At 43.0% G+C, this 26,510-nt stretch overlaps 1 protein-coding gene across 2 annotated transcripts in view; it reads right to left on the reverse strand.

Annotated features, from left to right (window-relative positions):
* The window catches only part of ROBO3 (roundabout guidance receptor 3), a 468,117-nt gene that overhangs the window by 152,528 nt on the left and 289,079 nt on the right, over positions 1 to 26,510 (reverse strand). For both annotated transcript variants that reach the window (XM_069614542.1, XM_069614541.1), the window contains exon 9: positions 1,884 to 2,089. In XM_069614542.1, coding sequence (XP_069470643.1) covers positions 1,884 to 2,089 — 206 coding nt within the window. The remainder of the gene's footprint in view (positions 1 to 1,883; positions 2,090 to 26,510) is intronic.

Consider the following 26,510-nt stretch of genomic DNA (forward strand, 5'->3'; position numbering starts at 1 on the left):
TTTGGGTAGGGTACGTACCACCGCTTGGTTGTATGGTCAGCTGGCCGGGTATTTTTCGTGGTGCTTGCTCATAATGGGAGCAGCGGGAACTGGTGTGAACTCATACGATCGGTGGTCGTTTTGTCATAGATGCTTCTTCCGGTAAGGGGCTCCATCAGGAGGGAAGGTATATTCAGTGTTTCCCTTTTCAAGATAGTCTAAGAAAGGTTTATCATCTCTCCTAGACTCTGTTCATGTTACTCACAAAGAAAACAACAACAACAAATAAATGCAGTGTTTGTTTGGCTAACTTTGGGGGTCATTATGAGTGCGGCGGTAAGGGGTTAATGGCACCGGTAAGGATGCCGGTGCCGTTAACCCCTTACAGCCGCATTCCGAGGTCCCTTAGCGGGTCACACTAAGGCCAGCTAATAAAACCAGCCGTCCTTAGCGGGACCGCAAAGGGACCAGGGAGCTAATAACGGGCCCGCAATTTACAAGGCCGTTATTAGCTCCATCCCCATTCCCATTGAGCCCTATGGGGGCTCGAATTGGAATGGGGAAGGGTTTATTGAATGGGGACTTACCGGGTCCTCCAAGGTTGGAATGACCCGGTAAGTCCCCATTCAGAGAACCCGGACCCAGACACGACTTTGGAGGCACTGAATATACCTCAAAACACGTAATGCCCCCCATTGTATTTTCGCTTCTCTCTAGGGCCATGAGACATACGTTAATGATCCAGTGAGTAGAAAACTGGAAATATTACCTCTGGAATACTATACCAGTTGCCGGGACAATCTACATATGGTTCAGGCCTCTCTAGTAACCAGATCATTTTGGGTCTTCCCCAAGAGGAAGCTGCAAGATTGTAACTTTCTACTGGGAAAATTACACTGCCTGTCATCCATGACAACTGAGAATAATGTCACGATCTACAAGCAGTTTCCCTTTAAATGCTGCTCTTTTCCACAAAAGTCGGACATCTCTGAAAGATGTCAAGCCAGATCTGACACATGTGCCTCTCTTTGGAGCTCATCAGCTTTGCCTTAACTGAACACAGGGCATTGTGGGCGCCGAGCAAGAGTTCAGTGCACCTTCATTTCAGATGGATGACACAGGCCGTCCCCACTGTACGGATCATGAGGAGGGCAACATGGCGGCTGCTAATGCGCCTGCCTGCTCCATCCAGCCGCCGACTTAAAACATTTATGCAGCTTCATCAGATCAAGCGCAGCACTGCCCAGCCGTCTGCAGCACAGGGATTAAATATACATGTGTGAGCTGCTGCCATCAAACCTTCCACATGAGGAGGCCGTCAGATCGCCAGACAGACATGTGCATCCTCCAGAGTCACAACAGTACCCCACGGCGCTGCCATTACAAATGTGTTGAGGGCTTCAGTGAGCACCAGGAATGATTCTAACTATAGAAATAGCGACTCGATGCTGATTTAGAAACCTGATTCAACAATAAAATAAGACATTTTTATTTGGATTCTCAGACAGATTCAATGTAGCATCCCATGAGACGTGGATGACCTCACCAGATTCAATGTAGCAGCCAAAGAAACGGGCTGACTGTACCCGATTCAATGTAATAATAATAAATAATAATAATAATAATAATAATATTAATAATAATAATAATGTAGCAGTAATGAGAAGCACTGGCTTTGCCAGGTGCAACAGAGCAACCAATGAAATGGCTTGGCTTTGCCAGATTCCATGCATCAGCCAATGCAAAGCGCTATGCAATTTTGCATTCAATGCAGCAGCGGTGTACAGCTCGTTTGCACTGAAAGAACTCCTTAGTTATTCTGTACGATTCATATTCAACCTGAACTGTTTTACTACTGAACAGGAAAAACCCTGCATCGTTAAATGTTTCTTTCACTCTCTTACCTGTAGATTTGTGACCTGCAGTGTTCCATTTTCTAGGACACTCACTCTTGAATCACTACCCACAATCCTCTGCCCATCCTTTAGCCACTGAATGCTTGGCAGGGGGTTTCCAGTCACCTGACACTGGAACTGCACGGACGAGGTTACTGAAAGCGTCTGATTGGTTGGGCCTCGCCGAATGATGGGTGGAATGTGATCAGATGTTGCTAAAAGAAGAAGAAGAAAAAATAGATACACATATTTTAAATAGACATCGTATGCATTTACTCATAAAGGTGTTATTTATTGTCCCAAAGATTTCTGAACTGTCCCTACTCTCACAACCAGCCTCCTGCACCATTCACCTGCATTCTCATGCCCTGATCCAATGATTTTCCTACTGCTCAAAAGCTCTGCTTCCATCCAGGCCACTCACTGTCTCTCCAAGACAAGACCTTCTGAAGCCTCACCTATCCTGCAAAATCTCCAATGAATGCGTTAACATTCAGGTACAACACTCACTTTTCTACTGTCCCCATAAGGGATGTCTGCACCTTTCTTATTGCAATCTCCACTCCCTACAGTGCCTGCTCAAACATTGCCTACCCCAGCCTCTGCTGCCATGGCTTCTCCAACTCCCTTCTTTGTCGTCCTCTTGACTATTGAAAACCAGTCACTCCACATCTGCCACTCTCACTCACACATCACCTTGAAGAAGCAACTCCACATTGTTACTGGGTATTCCAACCCATAAGCCTTTGCCCAGAGAGTGCCCAAATAAATGAACATAAAATGTAGGCATGATTTGTTTAGCGTCTCTATGCAAGATGAATAACCTCTGGGCATGATCTGGTATAGGGCAGCGGGTCCTTAGAAGCTACATATTAGCAATAGGGTTGACAAGGTATTGGTGTCATCAATTTTAATATATTCCTTCTCTTCTCTGATATAGAATGTATTGCTTCTGTTTTTCGTATCATGTTTGGGAAGTGCTTCATGCTGGCTGGAATTAACCATCTTCAAAGTGCTTTGAAGAGAGTGAGTTGAAGGAGCAAGGGCTGATCTTCAAACTCTTTTTTGGAACCTAAGCCATCGAGACAGTGAATTCATGTAGCAGTAAGTGGTTGGGTAGTTCATCGAGGGATCCTTGTTCTATGCAGAGCAAGTGATGGAAAGAAAGCCTCAACATCCACAAGACATTAGTGATAACTAAATATTATGACCCCTAGAACATAAGAATTATGTAATGGAGGACAACAATTTCTCATGCCTTGTGTCAAAACCTAGGGGGTGTAACATTACATTAAGTAATCCACTATGCCTGCGCGGGTGGGAACAAAACTAGCTGTGTAGGACACTATGTAATAAGGGATTTCTAGGATTGTTTGTCTGAACAGAGTCACCAGAGCAGCCATGAATCGGTCAAATTCGTATTGATCCCACACCGTGAGTTTTGACTTCACAGTGGAAAACATTACACGCAGAGTGCATTTGCAGAGCGTTGCCTAGATAATGGGATTAATTAACAGAAGGCAATCCACATTTAAATTTTTAATCAGTAAGATTTAACAACTGGACAATATCACTATATAGAGCACAAAAAGGTAGAGATGATGGGTCTTAGACGTCAGACCAGTTCATGCAGAACATGCGGGTAGGCATGGGAGAGGGGTCAGATGGACCTGAAGGAGTGAGGCCTTGTCTTGACAGTAGGCACTGCAGAAGATAACTCCCCAGGGCTCTCTGGAAATTGAATTCGTCTCTTGGATGGGGGTGGGAGAGTTTCCAAAAGGGGGAACACTGCGCATGGAGGGATTTATCCTGAGATCACTTAGACACGAATGGGTGGATGGATGGAAATTGCACATTGCCTTACATCGGGTTGGTGGTGGTGATGGTGAAAGGGCAGTAAGCAATACGTTACTTCACATGACGTCAACACGAGTATAGAAAAAGCTCAACATGTACTGTCTGCTTATTTTAGAGAAAAGCTGACACCACCTAATTACTTCAGAAGAAAAACTTTGGAATGCCCGAGGGATATCCATATACACGCGAGGTGATGTCACCAATGCAAGGGTTCAGAGCCACATAATACAGGAGATATGAATTCAAAATGATACACCAGGGTGACAACTCAAACCTCTTTGCAACCAAACGTACGAATAGATGCACGATTTGCACTCAAAGGGAGATGTTGCAAGACCCCTTGGTATCACAAACCAAACATATGTGAAGAAGGGAGCCCAGCTGTTAGAATCATCGCCTCATCCTCACAGGTATCGGACAGGATGAGGAGACAACTAGGCTCTTTGGAAGATATTAGCCACCACAAATATCCCCGACAATAAGATAGCCGGAAATTACATCCCTGCAGCACAAATATGTCCAGAGCAATATATCGGCAATTGCACATGTTGCTAGGCAACAAGCTTACAAGCACATTGGACATGTCCCACAGCCGGACCAATGTGATACTCAAATTTCACCCCTACCATATTATGGATAAGTGCTTGGTCGAGGTGGATGTGAACATTTGGCTTTGGCATATTTTTCCATGTCGATATTATTGCCATGGCAACTTCATCACTGATGGCATTACTGTGGGGATACTGTTTAACAAGATATTTCCCACAGGAGGTTTTGGTTGGATACCGATAAGTCTCTAGTTCTGTACATGATGATTATTTGCATCGCCATTCAATTCTTTTCCCGTGATCATACCCAGAATGATGGTTTTTTCTTACCGTGAAAGCCTAAATGTGTAATAGCCCCAGTGTACACAAGGGCAGTACTGATGTGCATAAATTGTTGAATTTCCGCTAAAATAGGAACTAAAAGCTAGCTCCTGGTTACATCATATTCGGAACTTGCTAGGTGGTGCTTCTGATAGTATATGGTGACTTTGCATTGTCCTTCTCACATTAGAAAGGTTTATAAGGTCAACATATCGCCAATACCCATTGGATCGGCTCTGGTGTCTGTGGCCCTAGTCTGACCCACCCCAGGGGAATAGCATTAGACAAGGACATGGTGGGTTCACAATGAAACCAGAGGCATCGGGGATAGGTAGAATACTGACACGCGCAGACCTATCACTAATAAACAGAGACACCAAACCCCTAAGGGGTACCTCCTCACCAAAATATATTTGGAGTACTAAAGGAAGCTTTTATTTTGGATGACCATGTTAAGCATCTATATGACAACCGTAGCAGGACTATTGGCACACAAATAGCATTTCTCTAGGCCTGTTTGCCAGTAAGAAGATCCAGCCTGTTCAGTAATCTTACACTTTCCTCAAGGACTGGAACTCTTCTATATGTTTTGATGTTTATTTTAAATTCAGCCAAAAGAAGGCGGCAAACACTCCGGGTTATCCCGGGCCTGTGTTTTCTGCTGCTGCCACCACCCTACCTACTGAGCTTTATTGTCATCTCTTCTGCTCATTCTTTCACCTGCTACCAGGCAGTCTTGAATAATGCATCCATGGTCCATGGGAGACATGATTCATCCGCGCAGTCGCTTCCCCTAAGGCTCCTCATCTTTATCTTTCTGTCTATTAATGTATCGTTCCAGCGCTTTACATAGCCCTTGGTGAAAGATCTGTGTTTATCCCCACTTGTGCCTTGTGGCTCGAGCTAATGGAGCTCCTATCCATCAGCTCCTTCAGCAGCCCATCATTAGGGAGCTAGTTAAAGGCCAGCATTCATTGGTGATAGGGAAATGGATGTCCGCGAGTTGCAGATCTTGACTGCTATAGAATGTGTCTTCCAATCAGAAGTGCAGCTTATCCGACACAGTATGACATCAGATGTGCGTAACTCACACTCATACACACATGCAGCTTCACCTTACATAAGCAATACGCAGAGACGATGCAGGCTTTACCGCCTAGTAATGGCCTGAGGTTCAAGTTAGAGGCCTAAGACAAGAGGGTGTTAGCGAGGGTCCAATACACCATTACACCCAGTAAACCCCACATCTGAGGTGCCGACAGCTATGTGTACGCCAGGACAAATGCTAGGGAGCAGTTTTGTCTTGGGGGGACTAAGAAGAGCATGGGCACGCAACAGCGGGAGCCGGCTAGCATAAGGCATAAGGGAGGGCAGACCAGTAGCAAGGCAATGCCAGAACAGAGCCGGTGGGAAAAGGAAGAATGCGGCGGAACACTATTCTGAGGGGAAGGGTCAGGGAGGATGCTGTGAGGAAGATTCTCTCTCGAGGCCTGAGTATGGGGAGGCCGGTGGCAAAGGAATAGATCAAGGGGTGGAAGGCAGAGAGAGAGACAGTGGTAGGAGGACGATGCGCGGACCATTAGACCATGATCGGCAGCAAGCCATACCATGTGGTAAGGCCCACACCAGATGCCACAAAACCCCTGGCACAGGTACTCATTTCATTAATGGTGTAAGCCAATTAATACAGGTCACAAGGATGAGGCATGGTAGATGATTGGTGGTACATGATGCCTAGGAAACATGTGCCTAAACCTCAGTGCATAGAAAAAGAATGTTGACGTGTAGTGAAGTTGCGAGCTCATGATGCGTGTCTCAATGGACGGTGTGAGGTATGCACACCTGACACGAAGGACTGATTAACTTCCATACTCCTCCGTTGATGATGTGGTCTAGTTATGCACATGTCATGGACACTTATTATCCAGGTCTGCACATCTCTAGTGAGCCCCTGACCTGGACACCGCTAGTGAGGTGCAGTTGTAAGCGGCACATCTGAAAGCTTGCTGCAATCCAGTGCTCTTCAATCACAGGTGTTATCTAGCGCTTAAAGGTGTGCTCAATGTCTCATTACACCAGCACCCTGCCTAGCAGCTGCTTCCAGGCACTTGCAGATCCTGCCGCATGCTCCACCGCCTGAAGAAGGCACGGTTCAGCAAACAGAGGGCGGGCCAGTGCACGAAAAGGTCCCTGCTGGGTGTGTGGGCCCTAGGCATGTGAAAACCCCTAAAATCCCAAAATGCCCTTCAACACAGTGTCCCGCATGTGGGATAGCTGGGAGGAGAGGTCCAAGGGCACTCGTAAGTAAGGGCTGGGGTCACTCAGTAAGGTTCTGAGTTCAATACCCTGAGTCTGGTCTCCTGACACCCCTCCTTACCCTGTACGCTTCCTTTTGGGGACTCCAGTGGTGGCGTGAAGACAGAGCACAGGCTAAGGCTCTTCTGGGAGTCATCCGCTTGTATGGTTCCTTGCCCAGCTCCCTTGCTTTCCTGCATTTACCTCCGGGCATTAAAGGGGCTTTGCTCTAGTCATGCAGGTGTGATCCACTCACATGCATCCGAAGTGAAGGGGCTGTTTACATGTACACGCCTTCAGTGGTGATATGATTTGATAGGTCACGTCAAGAGAGGTATACCTTGAAAGCATGATGAGTTCAAACCTTCTCACGGGAATGTATGACATTACCGTCACACCTGAACTGCTACTGCAGCTGCAAACTGAGGAGACCATGGGCCTCATTACGAGATGGGCGGTAGCCATGGTTCTATTAGCTCCATGGCTGCCTCCCATACCGTGCCCGTGTCCGGTCTCTTTCAATGGGGACTTATCGGTGTAGTCCGACCCTGGCGGGACCGGTAAATCCCCATTGAACAGACCATTCCCCGTTCCCATTTGAGCCCCCATAGTTCTCAATGGGAATGGGGAGGGCGCTAATAACGGGCTCGCGACTTGCAAGCCCGTTATTAGCACCCTGGTCCCTTAGCGGGACCCGTCAGGGATGTGTGGTCAGACCACACGTTCCTTACGGTCCCCACCAAGGGTCCTTGAAATAGGGTGGTATGGGATTACCGGCACCGGTCTCCTTACCGGTGCCCGGTATCCCTTACCGCCCAGCTTGTAATGACCCCCCATGTTTAAGACCAGCTCAGAGCTCAGCTTATTTCCAGTTGTAATTGTCACTGTTTTTTGAGGTTCTATTTTTCTGTGCTGGGACTGCTGGGCATGTTTCCACTGATGGTAAATCAGTGGAGCATGTTCTTAAGGTCTAGTTTTATTTGCCCCAGGTGGAATTCATGCTGGGCTGCTACCACTGGTGTAGACCTCCTATAACTAGTGAAAGTATTCCCCCCATTTGCATAATGCGGCCCATTCTCCTGATTGGGAGGAAGACCCCCAATCTGTGCAGCTGATGCCAGTAGCCTGGGTGCCACTTCTTCTTATTGACACATGCTCTATTGACCCACTCAGCAAATATGACCTGGGAACGAAACTGAATGTTTTACAAGCGTAAGACATGTCGCTGCTATGTTTGTCAATGGACTTTAAATTGAAATTGACAATAGGAGCTTGGCTGGAGTTCAATTAGTAGGCAACAATGCAGCCGTAAGAACTTTGGATTATATTACATCTAATCAGTTTGCCTTATATGAAAACCCATGCCCACAAATGTTGGATGTAGGAAAACGTCAGGCAGGCACTGGATTAGTCAACTGACTGCATGAAGATGAAACTGTGGAAAAGACATCCATAGGAATGACACAGTTAAAAGTTTCAATTGACGGACATTTGGAGAAGAAAAACGTGTAATATTATAATTTGATTTGAGCGTTTAGAGGCTCACTGTTTGGGTGACCTCTAGCTGCTATTAATGGGAGCAGAGGTTAGAGAAATCAGATTCACTGGAAGAATGCATTCAGAATGCAACAGAGGAAGTGATTGGAAATATGTTTGAAGCTTAGGTGAAGGTAATTCCAGAGAGTTCAGGACATTGCCTTCAAAGTATGCCTGCCCGTGTGAGATGTCTTAAAGACGAGGGTGCTGGGTTGGACTGTAAGGTTTCTGCAGAGTGACATGTTGTAGGAGGTGCAATGAAGGATTTGGTGATGATACATTTGGGAGTGAGCAGTCAGTGGATGGGGTGTAGATCTGGAGTGATATTGTGACTCTCCTGAGATGTCGTAGATGAGCAGCAATGTTCTGGATTCTTTGACGTCTGCAAAGTAGGGGAGCGACAAACCTGATTTAGGCAATGTTTCCATACTCCAGCCCAAATGAGAGTAGGACATTGGGAAATGTAACACTACGGGGGAAGATCAGGTCTGGAAGAACTCTATTGTGGAAATAGAAATTTAAAAGGTAGCCACTAATGTCCACATTCATTTGGGAGTAAATTAAGAGGTTCTCTTGGTGGGTTTTCTTCATATGTAAGATATTGAATGATGTTTATATGCAATGTTTGCAATGTCTGGTTATGAGAAAATGTTTTGCAGCAATACATGTTACTCAAAGTGCTATTTGCTATAATAAGAATCCTTGGATAAGAACATAATCAGCCAGGCAGACATGTTCGACCTGCTACTCACTCCAACGAGAGAAATGCAAAGGAATTCAAACATGAACTCAAGCGATGCAATTTTTGTTGGCACGGAGCAACACAGGTTCGATCCCCAGGTCCGCGCTTAGAAACCTCTGGGTATTAAGCGCGTTATAAATGACCTTTCATATCAATTCTGGCCAGCTTTTTCCCCCCAGAAGGGAAATCATGACCTAAATGTGACAAATGACATGGTGCCATGTTTCAGGCTTTGGTGCCAATCTGTCGATCAGCTATTACCATTCATCTCATGAAGTGTGGCAAACATCTCAGGGGATTGCAACTCAGAGTCTAGTCTCTCATCTCTGGAATACCAGCCCAAAAAACATGCCTACACAAAGATCTTTGGCATTACTGTACATACAGCATGAAATCTTCACATGCCTCCTTACATTTGAATGATATGATAGGTCAATTTTTAACGCGCCTGTACAAGTGTTTCTAGGCGCGACAAGACAAGGAAGGGGGACAGAGGAGGACAAAACAATAACAGCATCTTCAGCTGGATGGCATGCAGTGATTCCCTCGACAGACCATGCAATACACAGAATGTTATCGTTTTTTTGCTCAATCACATTGTATTTTATAAGAATCAATTGTATTTCTTGTGTTATATGTATTGTATGGCTTTTATGACTTATTGGTCGAAATAAAGCAGGACGAACGAGAAAGTGAAACATCGCTGTCCGTCATGTTGATTTATAGCCGTGCCTTCATTTTGGTATCACAGGGAACTTTCCTGAGTCTTCAAAGGGGGGAGATAAGCAACTTCACAGAAACTGCAATCACGGCGCTGGAGGGGGCCAATATGCTACCACTGGCATCTCCAGATGTTAGGGGGCCTTTGGTGAAAAAGGTCATATTGATTCAGTGCAATAGAAATGCTTCAAGATACTAAACCTGAACTGTCACTCTACAGGGGCAGCTTCTCCAAGCACTTCCCCTTCTCCACACCCAGGAAGACACAGCATGTGGCCTCTCCCTTAGTGGTATGAGTGTGTTACCCCCAAGATCTGAGAAGCTGCAACTGACAGAAAGTGAGGTTGCCTTAATGATATCATTCTTAGGTGAGCATGCGTTCTGTTTTGCAATCATTACGGCAGAAACATGTCCCTTCTTGAAGCAGATCCCATTATCAATGTCCACGTAACCTAGGTTTTAAAATAAATCTTTTATGTTGCCTATTTTCCATTTGAAAGTTTTGAACCTGGAAGTGTCTTGCATTAGTCCCCCCTTTTCCGGACTTATCTTGTTATTTTCTTGATTTGTTTGAGGCTCATCTCGCCAGACCATTTTCAAGCAGTGCTGTTGACATGAGCAATCTTCCCATGTTCTGAACACGTTCACATTTTCACTGGTTCCTATTCAGGGGTGTTCTCTCCAGGTTCCTGCCACGTGGGCAACCGGTTGGGTTGATGACCAGAAAATTCATAGACTAAAGCCAAGCTGTGGAGGAAAAGACAACGCACGTGCCGCCGAGCCCTGCCCAGCCAAGGAACAGACCCATGAGCCCCAGATGCCCCCAACTCAAGTTCAAAAAGCTTGATGCTGCCATGTTGGCCTAATGGAGGAACACTGCTGGCATGGCCTACAATCTCCCTATTCCAACTTTATTCCACACCTCAAACTACCCTCCTTAACGGCAAAAGTTGGCTACGTTCCTTCTAAATTACCATAAGGAATCATTGTAGGCTCCGCCCACTCCAGCATTTAAGTTTAATGAAACAAAGGTGGCAGACCTGAAGGAAAGTAGATGTTTTTTTTGGATTATTTTACAAGTTATGCAGATTTTTTTTTTTTTTTTGGTAACTTGTACTTTTCCCAGAAGGAATTATTTCTGATCCCTTGTTACTAACTGGCTTTTGAAGTCTAATTTCCAGTCCTCGGCATGGAGCTATAGCCTGACATCAATTTTAAAAAAAAGGACTAAGGCTGCCAACACATTAAATATAGAATGTAATGACTCATCTGCCATTGCTGAGAAAGGTGCCATATCAGCCGCTGCGGTTGCTGTAGAAACCCATCTGTGTCTGAAATTAGGATTTCCAGGAAATTATCCACATTAGCTACCTGACAATGTGGCTCTGTCACCACCAGAAGGCGCGGCACTGCGGGAATACATCAGAGAGGGGGTTGCAGTGCGTGCGCGGGACAGCTCTAGTAGCCTAGGTGGATCGTTCTAAGCACCATGGTCACTTGACTGCGATTCACTGCATTGTGTCAATGCCTGTGGCGAAGAGCCTTACACTGGCCCGGCTGATAACATCCTCCCGGTCAGTCAATCAACGAGGTTTCAGTGGGCTTGAAGATGACATTGGAACCGGTTGACTTACTATAAAGTGCATGGTCTCTTCACCCACACACACATGCTCACGTAAGGTTGTGCAAGCATCCAGTGCCTGCAATCGTGGAAAGTGGTGCACAGACCAAAAATGCAAAGAGGGCAGCTGTGCATAGACTCACTGATGCCATACAGAAAACTATGAACACGTGCGTACATACACACACACAACACTGTCAGATATTGCAGAGTTAAACATAAGCTCACCATCGAATTTTGTAGAAAAAAGCTCTGACACACTATTGGATATTATAGCGATGAACATAAAGTACGCTGAGAATTGGATATGATAGAAAGGTGTTCACACAAATGCACGCACACACGTTAACACACTCCTCCCTCACGCACACACACCTGCTGTCAGATGTTGAAGTGTTGCACATATGCTTACCAATGGGTAGTGTAGAAAATACTCAGAATAAGCACACACACACACACACACACACACACACACTGCCAGATGCTGAAAAAGTGTGCTTACCAATGGGTAGTGTCGGAAATATTCTAAATACGCACACACATACACATAAACACTGTTAGATGCTGAAAAGAGTTGTATATGGACATACCAATGGGTACTGTAGTAAATACTCTGAATAAGCACGCACAAACACACACACACCATCAGACATTGTAGAGTTGATAGAAAGATAAGTGTTCACACACACACAGACGCACACACACACACGGACATTGTAGAGTTGATAGAAAAATAAGTGTTCACACACACAGACGCACACACGCACACAAACACACACACCATTGGACATTGTAGAGTTGATAGAAAGATAAGTGTTCACACACACACAGACGCACACACGCACACAAACACACACACACAGCATTGGACATTGTAGAGTTGATAGAAAAATAACTGTTCACAGACACGCAGACACACACTGTGCATATAGTCGTTCTAGTGCACATTTCAATAGTGGATATATTTTCCAGAACTATTCTGAAAATCAAGCTGAAGTGAGTATTGGTGTGCTTACCACATCACACAGGGACACCCTTCCCTATCCAGAGCCCTGGACTTGCCAACTTTGTAAATGGATTCCCAAAGGGTAAACCATGTATGTGCAAAATGGCCAGTGTAAAAAGTTGTCCAATGTGAACATATAGTAAAATGTCTCCAAATTCAATTTCTTAGTGCGTGTGATGCCTGCTCACTATCGAGAGCACCTTCCCTTCACCACTCCGTGTTCTGCCGAAGAGCGGAGCCCACCTGGAAGCGCACTGGCTGGTGTGCCAATGAACTGTGCATACTTCCAACCAGTTCCCATGAAGTGTTCAGGTTAGCTTTGCTATATCCACTTCAACCACGCGGCAACAAACAAGAGTACACTTAGTAGTTACTAAATCATCGCCAATCCTTACTGGGCAAGCTAAGGGATAGAGAGTGATGAAACCCCAATGTATAACTTTATAAAACATGGTTTGCCAGTGAAATAATCAATGAATCAATCAATGTAGTATCCATGGAGATATTGATGGGATTATGAACTGTAAACTCATCTGGGATTTAGCAGAAAACTCTGCATGGGGGGACACGGCAAGTGCGCCCCAGTTAGGTTGTGTGTGTAACAGACGTACCCGGGATGGATACTGGATGTAGAGAAGTAGGGTTGTGTGGAGTGAATGACGAAAAAAAGTTCAAACATCTAAATCTTTAGACTTAGTTCTAGAAACCCTGATGGTGGGATGGAAACACTGATTACTCAAAACAGTGGGTGGCCTAAGGGTGGTGGCTGCAGTATGTCCGCGTGTGCCAGGACTTGCCCGGGGCGGTCTTTGCAGCTGATCTATGGCAGCATGGAGAGAGAGATACAGTCACAGGATGCATGCCTGCTGAAGATTCGATGCCCTGCAGCTGTGATGGGATCTCCCTGCATTCCACAGGCTAGTAAATACATGTGCATCTTGTAAAGCGTGGTGTAAAACATGTTTTTAGCCTGTTCAGAAGGAAAGCTTCCTAAGTAAAGGCCCACAGGATTATTTATGGCATGTGCTCAGAGGAGGGCACCTAGGATCTGTAGGGGGTATAAAGACTCCTCATGCCGCATTCGAGCAAACCATTATTTAGTGTTGGGTAAAAACTGGATGGGATGCAAACTTTGCCCTGTATTGCATAATGATAAAACTGATGTGTCACTGCATTTATGTTGCACAGACATACGTTTGCTGAAATTAGTTCACAAGACACACACACAAAAGCACACCACAAAAGATACCATGACATATGGGCCTCATTACCTGTTCAGAAGGAAGACTTCCTAAGTAAAGGCCCACAGGATTATTTATGGCATGTGCTCAGAGGAGGGCACCTAGGATCTGTAGGGGGTATAAAGACTCCTCATGCCGCATTCGAGCAAACCATTATTTAGTGTTGGGTAAAAACTGGATGGGATGCAAACTTTGCCCTGTATTGCATAATGATAAAACTGATGTGTCACTGCATTTATGTTGCACAGACATACGTTTGCTGAAATTAGTTCACAAGACACACACACAAAAACACACCACAAAAGATACCATGACATATGGGCCTCATTACGAGGTTTGTGGTAAGGGGTTAACGGCACTGGTAAGGATGTCGGTGCCGTAAACCTCTACCGCCGCATTCCAAGGTCCCTTAGCGGGTCCCACTAAGACCGGCTGGTTTTACCAGCGCCCTTAGCGGGAGCCGCTAAGGGACCAGGGAGCTCATAACAGGCCCGCTATTTGCGGGCCCATTATTACCTCCTTCCCCATTCCCATTGAGCCTTATGGGGGCTCGAATGGGAATGGGGAATGGTTTTCAGAATGGGGATTTACCGGGTCCTCCAAGGTTGGAATGACCCGGTAAGTCACCATTCTGACTACCCGGGCACGGTTTTAGAGGCAGCCGTGGTGCTAATAGCACCATGGCTAACTCCAAATTCGTAATGACCCCCATAGTGACAAGTGGCCGAGGGGCCGCATGAAGTCCACACTGGGGACAAAATCTCTGGCCAAGAGCCTCAGCCCGTTTCTTTCTTTCCTTCTTTCTTTCTTTCTTTCTTTCTTTCTTTCTTTCTTTCTTTCTTTCTTTCTTTCTTTCTTTCTTTCTTTCTTTCTTTCTTTCTTTCTTTCTTTCCCTCTTCCAGGGCATTACCAGAGAAAGAAAGAAAGAAAGAAAGAAAGAAAGAAAGAAAGAAAGAAAGAAAGAAAGAAAGAAAGAAAGAAAGAAAGAAAGACCTTTCATTGCTTTCACGTATTTACTGAATTTGCTTCCAAAACACAGAAACGTTCCATCAACTTTTAAAAGAGGAAGGAAGATATATTTTAACATTCCTTCCCGAATTAGAAACATTAACGTACGTTAGTACCCGGCGAGGTTACAAACTATCTGATTGGCCCTCGTCTGGTCCCTACCAGTGCGACAAAGACCTACCTGCTAGGAATTCTCTGAGCGCTGTGTCCCTCCAATTTCCTTTCCATGGCCATTATCTTTGTTTACCTTTTTTATATCGTTTTAATTTATTTTATTTATTTATTTGTAAATAGTTCATATTTGAACTTTTACAAAATCAACAAATACACATATTCTTACCAGTTAATACACATCTTTTTAATGGCCACCATGGAAAGGGAGAAGCAACTACATGCCCTTCTCCCCGATACATGGTAGCCGTTTTCTTTTTTGTTTTTCCCTCGAGCTGAGAAACAGTTTTCACACCGTTTCACAACTCAAGAAAAAAACACTATTAGTTCCCTGGTACAACGTGCCTGAAGACATATTTCTTACCTATACACAAATCATTGCATCGATCTCAAACTCCCGTTATGGGTACTTATAAGCCCCGTGAGTCCAGGAAGGAGCGGGGCTGCTTCAATGACGAATGTAGAAGGTATAAATGTAATTTACTTGTGCTAAAACAATCCTCCCCTAAAAGAGCTGACATTATCACCGCCCGAGCGAGGTATAAAGAATCTATCAAAATAGTGTTACTTGGTTTGGTCATCCAGTATGTGCCAGCTATAAAGTTTGATAAATAAAGTGGTTACAAACTTGTAGGGCGACTATAGAAAGTTTTATTTTAGTTTGCTTTGGGTTTAACCAAAGTGGTCTTGATTTTTCTTTATCTTCTTTGGGCGATTCTCAATGGTTTAGAGTTCTTTGGGTCTCAAATGTCACTTAAATTCAGTGAGATTTATGATTCAATTTTAGTTGTTTCTCAGATATTGTCCTTTGTGGTTCCATTAAAGTAGTTCTGAATTAGGTTGTTTTTCTATTGTTCTCAAACCTCTTCCAGCAGAGTGATTCCCAATGTAGGCATTACTCTATTGATTTCAAACCTCTACACGTGTTTCCCACTGTTTCTACAGTGGATCATCAGGATGATTTGTTGTATTTATGCTTAAATGGCATAATGGGGATTTCTAAAGAGGATAGAGAAATAGCCTAATCTCAAAAATAGTGATGCTAATGTGGTTGTAGTTAAAACAATAAAGTATATCTTGATATTCTCAATATATAGGGCATGGGATAGCTTAGTACAAGTGAAAATGAGTTACCCATTTGTAGGTTCCTTATTGGGAAAGGAATAGATTTCTCTTAAGGTATGCCTTTTGCACACATTTCTTGCTTTGGAAAATGGATCCTGTAAGCATGAGAATGTACTTTTAGTCACAGGATCCTAGATCAAGTAAGGGGTGCAGAATAGTTTTTTTTAGATACATTTTCTTGGGTTTCTAAAATGGAGAGGTACATTCTTACCTTAGATGGAGCTTGCATTTGGATTCAGTTGTCCAAATTAGTTGAAAAACGAGCAATCCGCATTTCGGGTGGAGCATTTCCAAAATGGGCGCTCTATTTCAAACAGAGCATGGTTACGTCATTGTGTCATGGTGCACCATGATGTCATCACATGTGCCATGAGTAGGCCATTTTGGTTTGGGAATATAGTTACAGTGTAGCTGTGCTGAACTGGCTGTGTTAATATTATGACCATTCATAAACATCAACAGGTTATTTTTCTTTCTTTTTGGATATTCTTCTGGGAGCTAGGTCTGTAGGCAGTCTAGTATGTTAATACTTATACTCTGAATGTTTGTCTAGATGCTTCCGGTTAGATGATCAGAAATCATTATTGATCTATATTAGGCCAAATTGTTATAATTAGTTACACATTGTGTTGTCTTGATTTAAAACGGTATTCTAGGTATCCATTGCATTTATCCATTTTACTTCTCTCCTTATCAATAGTTGCTCTTTATTTCCACCTCTGGGAGGCAAATTGACTTTCTCTCTTCCAAAATTGGAAATGCGTTTATAGGTGTTATCTGAATGGTCCATATGGAAATGGTTGGCTATTAGGTATTTGGAGTCTTTGTTCTTGATGGCCCTCAAATGTTCCATGATTCTGAGTTTCAGGGGTCATATTGTGCTTCCAATGTATAGACGATCACACAGGCATTTGATGCCATAGATTACAAATTGTGAATTACAGTTTATGAACTGTGGAATCTTTTTTACTTTGCCATTTGGTAGTTGTATGTTTTTTCCCCAGCAACCGCCACATGTGTAATTGGCATGCAGCGGTTTATGATCCCACATTGACTGAATGGTTTTCGTAGTTTCTTTAGGAGGAAAGTAGCTTGGGTTATTTATATTCTTGATAGTTGGAGTCTTTCGAAATGTGAATGTCTGTGCTTCGTCCAAACATTCATTCATGTCTTGGTCAAATTTGAGAATGTGCCAATGTCTTTTAAGGATTTTCCTTGTGTTCTGTACATCCAAACTAAACGTGGTGGTTATTCTTAATTTTTCATTTGCTTTCTTTGGTGGATTCTTGCTCTGATCAGCTAGTAGCTCAGTTCTAGCTATCATGTTGGCTTCATGGAATGATTGTTGACAGTTTTTTATATTGTAGCATCATTGTCTGAATGTTTCCATCATTTTCCCAGCATGTTTCAATAATTCCTGCTTTTCTGTGCAGTTTCTTTAGATTCTAAGGAGCTCTCCACAGGGGATGCTCCTTATGATGTGATGTGGATGATTACTGTTTGCGTGCAGGATGCTATTGCCAGCTGTGGGTTTTATGAACAAGGTTGTGTGGATTATATTGTTCTCCACATAGAGTTCTAGGTCCAGGAAACTGATTCTATCTGTACTTCCATTCATGGTTAAGTTGATGTTATATTGGTTAGAATTGAGGTATCTGACATACTCTAGCAAGGATGTTTTGTCACCATCCCAGATGATAAGGATTTCATCTATGTACCAACCCCAAAACACTATGTTTTTGTGTTCCGTGAATGCTGGGTGGTACCAAACATGCTCGGTCTCAAAATGGTCCATTAAGAGGTTGGCATAGCCGGGCCAAATTTTTCACCCATTGCTGTTCCTTGTTGCTTTTGGTAAACTTGATCATTAAAACCAAAAAATGTGCTGTTTAATGTAATGTCCAGCATCTTATATATATCAATATTGATCGTGATTTAAGGAAATGTGCTGTTGTATGGATTCCCATTGCATGTTTGATACTAGTATAGAGGGACGTTACATCCAGTGTGACCAGTCTGTAGTTTTCTTCCCATGAGACGGATTTTAGCTCTTGTATTACATGTTTAGTATCTTTGATGAATGAAGGCAGATTTGCAGCTAGGGGTTGTAGATGAAGGTCGATATATTGTGATAACCTTTCCTTTAGGGAGCCAATACCATTTATTATCAGTCTACAGTGTGGGAAATGATGGAATTATTTGTGTATCTTTGGAACAAAAAAAATGTTGGCAAGTACCAGAAATTGTATGTCCATTTATTGGTATTCAATCTATCAAAATATGTAAATTAGAACTGGATAAGGCAATTTGGTCTGCACTACCAGAGGCTTCTGATAAATAAAGGAGCAATTTACACACACAAAGATGGAGGGGAAAATGGCCAATCTCCCTTCAGGTAATTTAATGTAATGGTCATTTGTATAGTGCCTATTCCCAAGAGTATGGTCTCAAAGCGCTGTAGGTGAATGCACTTGAGGGAACAAAAGTCCAGTTATGGGGAATTCATCAGAGGAGTTTAGAATGTGTGTGTGCATTTTTGCCAATATGAAGGTAGGTAGGAGTAGCCAAGTCCCTGCTAGCGTCCCAGGTTGATCTACCCTGTGGATCGGTGCTGTGAGTTTGTCTGGAAAGTATGCAAGAACAATAGAATCATTATGTGTCCAGCTAGAACACATTTTTGTTATGGGGGATAGCTCCATTCTTATGGCAGAGGTGTTATGCAATGTGTCTTAGAGTAGTGTATGAAAGCAGATGCATGCAGGTGGGTGGCCGTGACTTCGACTATCTTCGACTATCTTCCATAGGCACGGAGTGTGATACATACCTGTGTGTCCTGGCTGGGTTCTTGGTTTCGTAGATGCAGCTGCATTTAGAAGTGGGTGAATTCTAGGCGCAGCTAAATTATACACAGTGATTATATTAAAAAAGCGACTGAATAAACTTTGTGGAAATACTCAAAAAATCTGCTAAATATAACAGAGGCTATACACAGAATATAGCTAAATATAGCCCAGTGGTTAAATAAAAAAAATGCAGCTAAGTATAACACAGGACTATACTAAATGCACAGATGTTTCATTGGGGAATAACGGTGCATTGCACCAGTCTTCACACATGACACACACGTACTTGTAGGACAAGTCGTGAGACCATTAATAAAATGCCACACAATATGTACACCTCTGCCAGCCCTTGTGTGCAGTGCCTCTTAACCTAGGATCCAATGTCCCTCATGTATAAACATGTCAGAAATAGATACAGAACATGATTTTCCAACTCCTTCCAGTTGCCTGATCCTGACATTTAAACAAGGCACAAGTTAACCTTTTTTGAAAGATGAATCTGTTTGATCTCCCAGTCTTTCTTCGGGGTTCCACCCCACCGAATCTGCTTGTGTGTGCAACTTTTTTTTGCCCTCTACCCCCACAGTAGTCCTATACTGCCCGCTAACACACAGGCTAGAGACTGGCAGTTGGACGCAACAAATCACCCATCACTTGGTAGACTCAGGCAATCTATCCCTTGACAAAGTACATCATGTATGTGTTTGGCCACCAAATGGTTCTTGTAATGCCAACATCTTTGTCAGCATATTCTTTGCACTTCCTTTTCACAGATTGCTGGAAAGTACCAGGCCATTTCCCTTGGTATTGGCAAGGCCAACCCAAAATATTAACTGGGCCAGCAAACCTTCCACATTGCAAAAAGGCATGCCCCATCACATATCCCATGCCTTGATAATTTTCTGGTAGTGTCTTCCAATGTACCAAAAAACACCATCACTGGAAAATTCTTGCTACATGACTTTTCGATGGTCCCCCTTTCTGATTATCATTCTGTCTGATCCACTGCACATAAAAACATTATTGGCCCTTCCTCAATCTTCTCCAAATGTCACTGTTCATGCAGAGGCGAACCTCTCCTTTTTGCAAGATAATCTTCGTCTAGAGCAGATCTTTTATTGGCTTCGCCTCTGGAACAACTCACAAGCTGAATTGAGCAGTTCCTCCTTAGCGTATGTTTAACACACTCCAATGTGATGGAGATACCTTTGCTCCTCCATGTTAAGAATTATATCATAAAGATTGATGCATTGGATCATTTGAATAATCGAACCCCAATGACCAAACCTAGTATGTGTACCATTAAAAAGCAAGTTATGGTTGTCACAGAAGTCCCAAGAGAGTGCACAGAATTACAACTGCAATCCAATTGTTATCATGCACTAATTTATCAAAATAAGTTTCAGGGATATCTGCTGTGGAGTCATTTTATTGATGAACACTGCTTGGTTCCTAGAGCAAGGGGCTGTAACCGCGGCATGGTTCGATCAAGGGAATCCCAGTATCTTTTATGTGGGGCACTACAAGAAGACCTACTTCATTTGTTCTTCTTTGGTCATATATATCAGACGATTAGAAGAACTAATCTTGCATCCATGCTTAATGAGTTAAGCCTTCAATGCCGACCGACCCTATGTTATTTACTAATGGTGAATACTCCCTGCAACGAATGGGATGTACTCACATGCATGAGACAAGCCTTTCAAAGAATAATAAAAAACCTTCATTAGAAATAATGTATAAATGACTAGGAAATTGGGTCTTAGTCGTATTTTCTTTTTTTACTGATTTCAGGGTCACGCATGTATTGTGGAGGTATGTGTTAGCCTGGTCATGAATTGTATGTTTCTTCATATAACCTTCGTTTTTAAATGCATTGTTATATTTATTGAACATTTGTATTAGCTTTTTATTGAGCGTATGTCTTCTTTAATGACACTTTGTGTCGAAATAAAGCATTTGAAAAGCGCATTTAGTATTGTATTACCTGCTTCACATCTGTAAAATAAACTGTTTTTTTTTTATAAGGACTTAGGGGAATTCTCCGCAGAAGCTCTGATCAACGAGAAATGACAAGGACATTTTGGCCAGGACTCCGGACCTGATAATTCAATCAGATGCCAGCCTTTTCGCTCAGGGTGCTCTGAAATAAAGTATTTGGTGTCACTGCTTGACTTCTTTTAACTGGGCTGCCCAGACAAAAACATGGCCTCTTTTTTACATTATTTTGGTGTCCCTGGTGTACCAACACAATGCGGACTCCTAAATCGAATTGTTTGACAGAAATAGCAAAGGACTCTGGACATGTTTTTGCTAGAGAGACACATTGTCATTTAAGCAGTGAGCCCAGTATACACTGACAGCTGAATGCAGCTCCCCCACCTGAAGCAGAGCATCTTGAAATTATGAGATCAGCCTCAGGTTTGCCTTTTTACACATATGTTAAACATGCATCAGAGTTTTATAGTTGGAAACCAGACCCAGGCGTGGTCACTCTGAAGATGTTTTTTTGGGGAGGGATGGCCTATGTGATCATGAATGGTTCTAGTGACAACATAATTGGTATCCATGACTGTGTTCCTGGTGCAATTTGATGGTTCCAGAGATGCTGATTCAAATCCCAGTGTTTTTTTTTCTGGAATTCACAGACCAGGCAGCAATTGTCTCAATCATGGCCCTGATGGGTCCCTGTCGTTCTTTCTTTGGATGAATTCCGGGTGGAGTGGGTAGTGCCAGGGCTTTCGTCAATAGCACGCACATTTTCTAAGAACGTTTGCCTGTCAGAAATGTCAAATCTGTTGTACCAGTGTGTGATCTTTAGGTATGCTAGCAGTTAGGGGGTGCTTGGATACCCTGATGGAGGTCGGGGGGTGGGGGGTTCAGTCAAAGGGCAGCATTTTGGATCTACTCTCTTTGATAAGGTAAAGGCCTAGGGCACGTATTCAGGGTAGCCACGTCATTGGTATATAAGTTGATATATGTAGTGTTGTCCCTCATCACTGTGCAATGTCATGTTACCTTTTTAAAGGGTTATACAAACCACATATATCTAATTATAGCTTATTATTATTATTATTTTTGGTGTGTGAAAGTAATTGGAAAACTCACAAGTCCTCATACTGGCATGGGCCAGCACACTCTTTGCAATTGGAATCTAGTGGCAGGATCTCCTGGGCTATTATCCTCTTATGGTACACAACATGAATGCCATTAGATAGAGCAATACTAGCATAACAGAAGTGGGAGGACTCTGGCATGAAGCACACTATGAAAACACCGATATTAACTGCACACCTTCCGATAATGTGCAGATGTTGTTTAAACTATTGGCAGTGAACTTTCTGTCACTTGTAGAATTCGCTATCTTGAACTGGTAGGTGTTACTCCTTCCTTTAGGGGCTGTTTTTGAAGTGGCTAGACATTCAATTCATATTAACAATCAGACTGTTCCATATTATGACAAACTATGTCTCCTTTACTGCTCAAAACTAAATTAATATAACATGCACAACCTCGGTAGTTTCTGTTGTTTAACGCTTTTGATTATATTTTTAATTAAACATTGTCCTGTTTCCAATCCTACTTTGCAAAGGTCAAGCTTGTAATGCATCCAAACGTGTTGATCTGTCCAGGCTTAGTCCAGAGATGAAATGGCTTTAAATCCGTAAAGGATCCTCTGAGGTCAACTGAAAGGTGAAATGATGTCACTTTGAAGTTAATTGCAACTATCTAAGTTATCTATTTCCGATGGATACTTAAACATGGAGATGGCTATTTGACAAAAAAGCAGTATGAGTGATTCTGGCATACTCCTGAGTTACTACTTGTAGTTATCCAATATTAATATTGTTTCGAACACTTGAATAGACAAAATGTGTCATGATCTGGACCAGCAGCTTAGTTAATGCAACATGTTGTATCACTGGTATGTATGACACAAGTAAGTCGGAATTACTCATAGTAACTTATTTGGGAATCAAAAACCCTCTCCAGATTCAACTCGGGAGTAAGTCAGATTGATTCACAGAGACATGTATGGAATGGAACCCTCTGTGTCTTTATCTAAAATATCAACTTTGGTAACAAAGCTGTGAGATAATGTTTTAAGACACACAGTCATCGATTCTCCCACACTTGCCCCCACCCTCTTCAATATTTCTATAAAGGTTTCCCCACCGAACACTTTCCCAATATATGGTGCATGTCGAGAAGCTAATGGCTATGCCGTGCATCTCCTCCAGGCTGTGTAAGGATGGATATCTTCTGAAAGGATGGGAATTAATGTTTCTGGTGGGGTTTCATTCATCAAAAAGGCGCAGGATTTTAGGAGCATCCTAGGGGTCATTGGGGAGAATGGGTTCTGATTAGTGATAGTTCAAGGGTATAGTGGTGGTTCCAGGTGCTGCGTGCCATGCATGCGGTTTAGACATTATGCATTGTTATTTTCTCCTGGCACTTTTAATAAGAAAGGTTTGTGCAAAATCTATGCTTCTATAACTTTAAGCAAGTGATGCTTATCCGCCACAGCTCAGCTTTAATGATTGCTGCAATTGCGCAAAATGGCTGTGAAGATGCAGACAGCTGCTGCGAACAGCGTGCTGCGTTGAATCAACATTAATCACAATGTACACAAATCAGAGTTGATAGAACAAATGGCCTTCTCTGTTATGTACTTAATATAAGGAGTTTTTCAGACAACTTTTCCAATTACACTTATGCCTTTCTCAAATTTGAACGCCTTCATTAATTTTTAGCACATTTTTCTTTTTTTTTGTGCTTGAACTTGACTTTTAAGCTTTCCGTTGAGATTAAGACTGAGGACTCAAATCATATTTTTAATTGAATATTTGTTCTTTTCTTTCATGCTTGTAATACAGTAATTGCTATGTCAATAGACATTTAAAATCCCCATGTTATAAAGCAACATGTTCAAAGATGTTTAGAACAGAGAATAGATAGTATTAAAATAATTAATCATGTAGAAATGGTACTAGCAAAAGGATTGATGCTTCAGAAGTACAAGAGATGTCAGCAGGGGGAGAAACAGGAAAGTGAGGGAAGGGAGGAAGAATGCTGGGACCTGAGAGACAAATCATCTTCTTAGGAATTGGAGTTATCCTAGAAAATACAGAGAGAATCCGAGATTTGGAAAACTGCAGGAAAGAACCCAGAGGACCAATGAAATGCTGCCGAGTGTTCTATTGAATGAAAACCATTGATGTATGTCAACGATTCAAGGATGAAAACAATTGAATGTATGGAAGAAATAAAGGGCCTGATTCACATAAGCGGTTTATAATCGCACAATCCCATTGGAAAACGCTCTGTGAATCAGGCACAGTTTATTTGCAATCAGCATTTATTTATCAATTATGTAATTGACATCTGTTTTCTATTTCAAATGTGTTCAAACCTATTGCTTTGTAAATAAGGGATTTTAAATGCACGGGTCCATAACAATTAGTTTATTACATACATGAAAGAAGAAAGGACCCCATAAAACAGCAAAATATGATTGAGTCCTCAGTTTTAAGCACACAAAATGTACAGAGAAGGTACACGCAAAAAAAACTGTTCAGAGTTTTGGGCCAATGTTCACAGAAGGGCCCAGAGAATTCCAGAATTGCTACCAATGTGTGTTATTGAGTGTAAAAGCTTCGGTGTATATCGACCATTCAAAAAAGAAGCCATTGAAGTTATGGAAGAAATTGTATGTTTGCAATATGTATGTAGCAGGCCGATATGCCAAGGTGCCCAGAGTGATTATTAATTAATTTATTTATATTTATATAGCGGGCAAGCAGCCCAGGGGCATTGAGGCGCTGTTACTTGCAAGAACTTAGTTGCACAGGTACAGGCATGGTAGCGGTCGTTGACACATTATGAATACCACAGACCATCATACTGTTGTTACAGATGTTGCACTTGGTCGTTATATTACAACTTATGCAGAGGGTCATATGATAAGTATTCCCGCTGATGTGAAGGGCCTTATGTGAAGAAGATGGTTTTCATAGCTTTGTGGAAGGTGGTGAGGGAGGCCTCACCTCGGATAGTGGGAGGTAGGGCATTCCAGTGAGTGGGTGCGAGATAAGGGAAGCTTTAGTAACATCAGGTTTTTATACTGTGCTTAATTCTGGATGCTTGCTGCATTTAAGTGCTGTAATAGAAGCTGTTACTATCCCCAGCTTGGGTCTGCACTGCAGAGACTTTTAAAAGGCCCGATTCATGGAATTTTTTGCATGGTTCAAAGTGACCTTGCACTGCCAACAAACACCCTGATTCATGGCACTGTGCAAAGTGTATTTATATGTATGCATTACAGTCATGTTGAAAGATTTCAGACCGGATACTGCTTCCAATGGTGCTAGAGCAGTGGACGAGCCGTTAATATCACTCAATATCAGCACTGCTGATCATTCAACACGGCTCTCTTAGCTACACGGTATAGGGGTCCAAGGCATAACACTTAACTGTGAAGAGGAATTCCTATCCAATGTGTCTTGTGCAAGTATCAGGGGCCCTACTTCAGTCTCAAGACTCACCTTTGGTCTGTGGTCTACTGAAGGCTTCAGCCCTGTGACCGATTTTTCAAAAATGTATTTTATTTAATTTTAATTTATTTTCACACTCGTGATTTTTCTAATGCGATCATTCAAAGTATTTGTCTGCAACTGTGCAGACGGCGCCCGGCTCTTCATCAAACTCCTGGCTAGCGCAAGCATTGAGGAAGGTAACTATACAGATTGACTGGCGGCCATCTTTTTTTACTGGATAGGAGCAAATGAACTGAAGATGAGCCTGGCAAGGTCAGAAACTATGCTGATGGGAGGTCCCTGCGGAACTTGGCCTGTACAGATCAGGACTAAACAATAAGGGCCATGTCCTCTCCGAGGAACATTTGTCAAATATCTCGGCATTCACATAGTGAAATTTCAGCGATTCCATGGGTGCCAGCAACAGTAAACGAGTTTCTTTAAAACCTATGTTTCCATACCTGTCCATTGCATAATCCATATTGAGCTGTCTCATCAGTCATGGGGCCTCATTACACGGATGGCGGTAAGGATTTACCGGTACCGGTAAAATACCGGTAAATCCTTACCACCTTACTACGAGGTCCCTTTGCGGGTTGGGAGATTTAACGCCTGCTTTTTGCAGGCGTTAAAAACCAACCCGCAAAGGGACCCAGGGAGCTAATTACAGTACCGCAATTTGCGGTACCGTAATTAGCGCCTTCCCCATTCCCATTGAGCCCTATGGGGCAAAAATGGGAATGGGGAAGGGCAATGGTGGAAGGGGGAATTACCGCCCCACCAACCTTGGAATGGGGCGGTAATTCCCCTTTCCGCCAAGGCGGTGCCGGTATTTTACCGGCATGAACCATGGCGCTAACAGCGCCATGGTTCTCCGCCGTCCGTGTAATGAGGCCCAAGGTCTCACACTTGGACTATGTTGACAGTTTTTACATGAGACACATAAGACACACATTGCAATGTCTACGCCGAGTTCAGCATGTAGCTGGAAGATTGTTGCTTCGCTTAGGGTCATAGGAGAACATTGCGCTGCCTGCCCCACAATCGCTCCAATGGGTGCCGCTGG

The sequence above is a fragment of the Ambystoma mexicanum genome, chromosome 9 (assembly GCF_040938575.1).
Source record: "Ambystoma mexicanum isolate Mex_15411 chromosome 9, UKY_AmexF1_1, whole genome shotgun sequence".
In the NCBI taxonomy this organism is placed as follows: Eukaryota; Metazoa; Chordata; class Amphibia; order Caudata; family Ambystomatidae; genus Ambystoma; species Ambystoma mexicanum.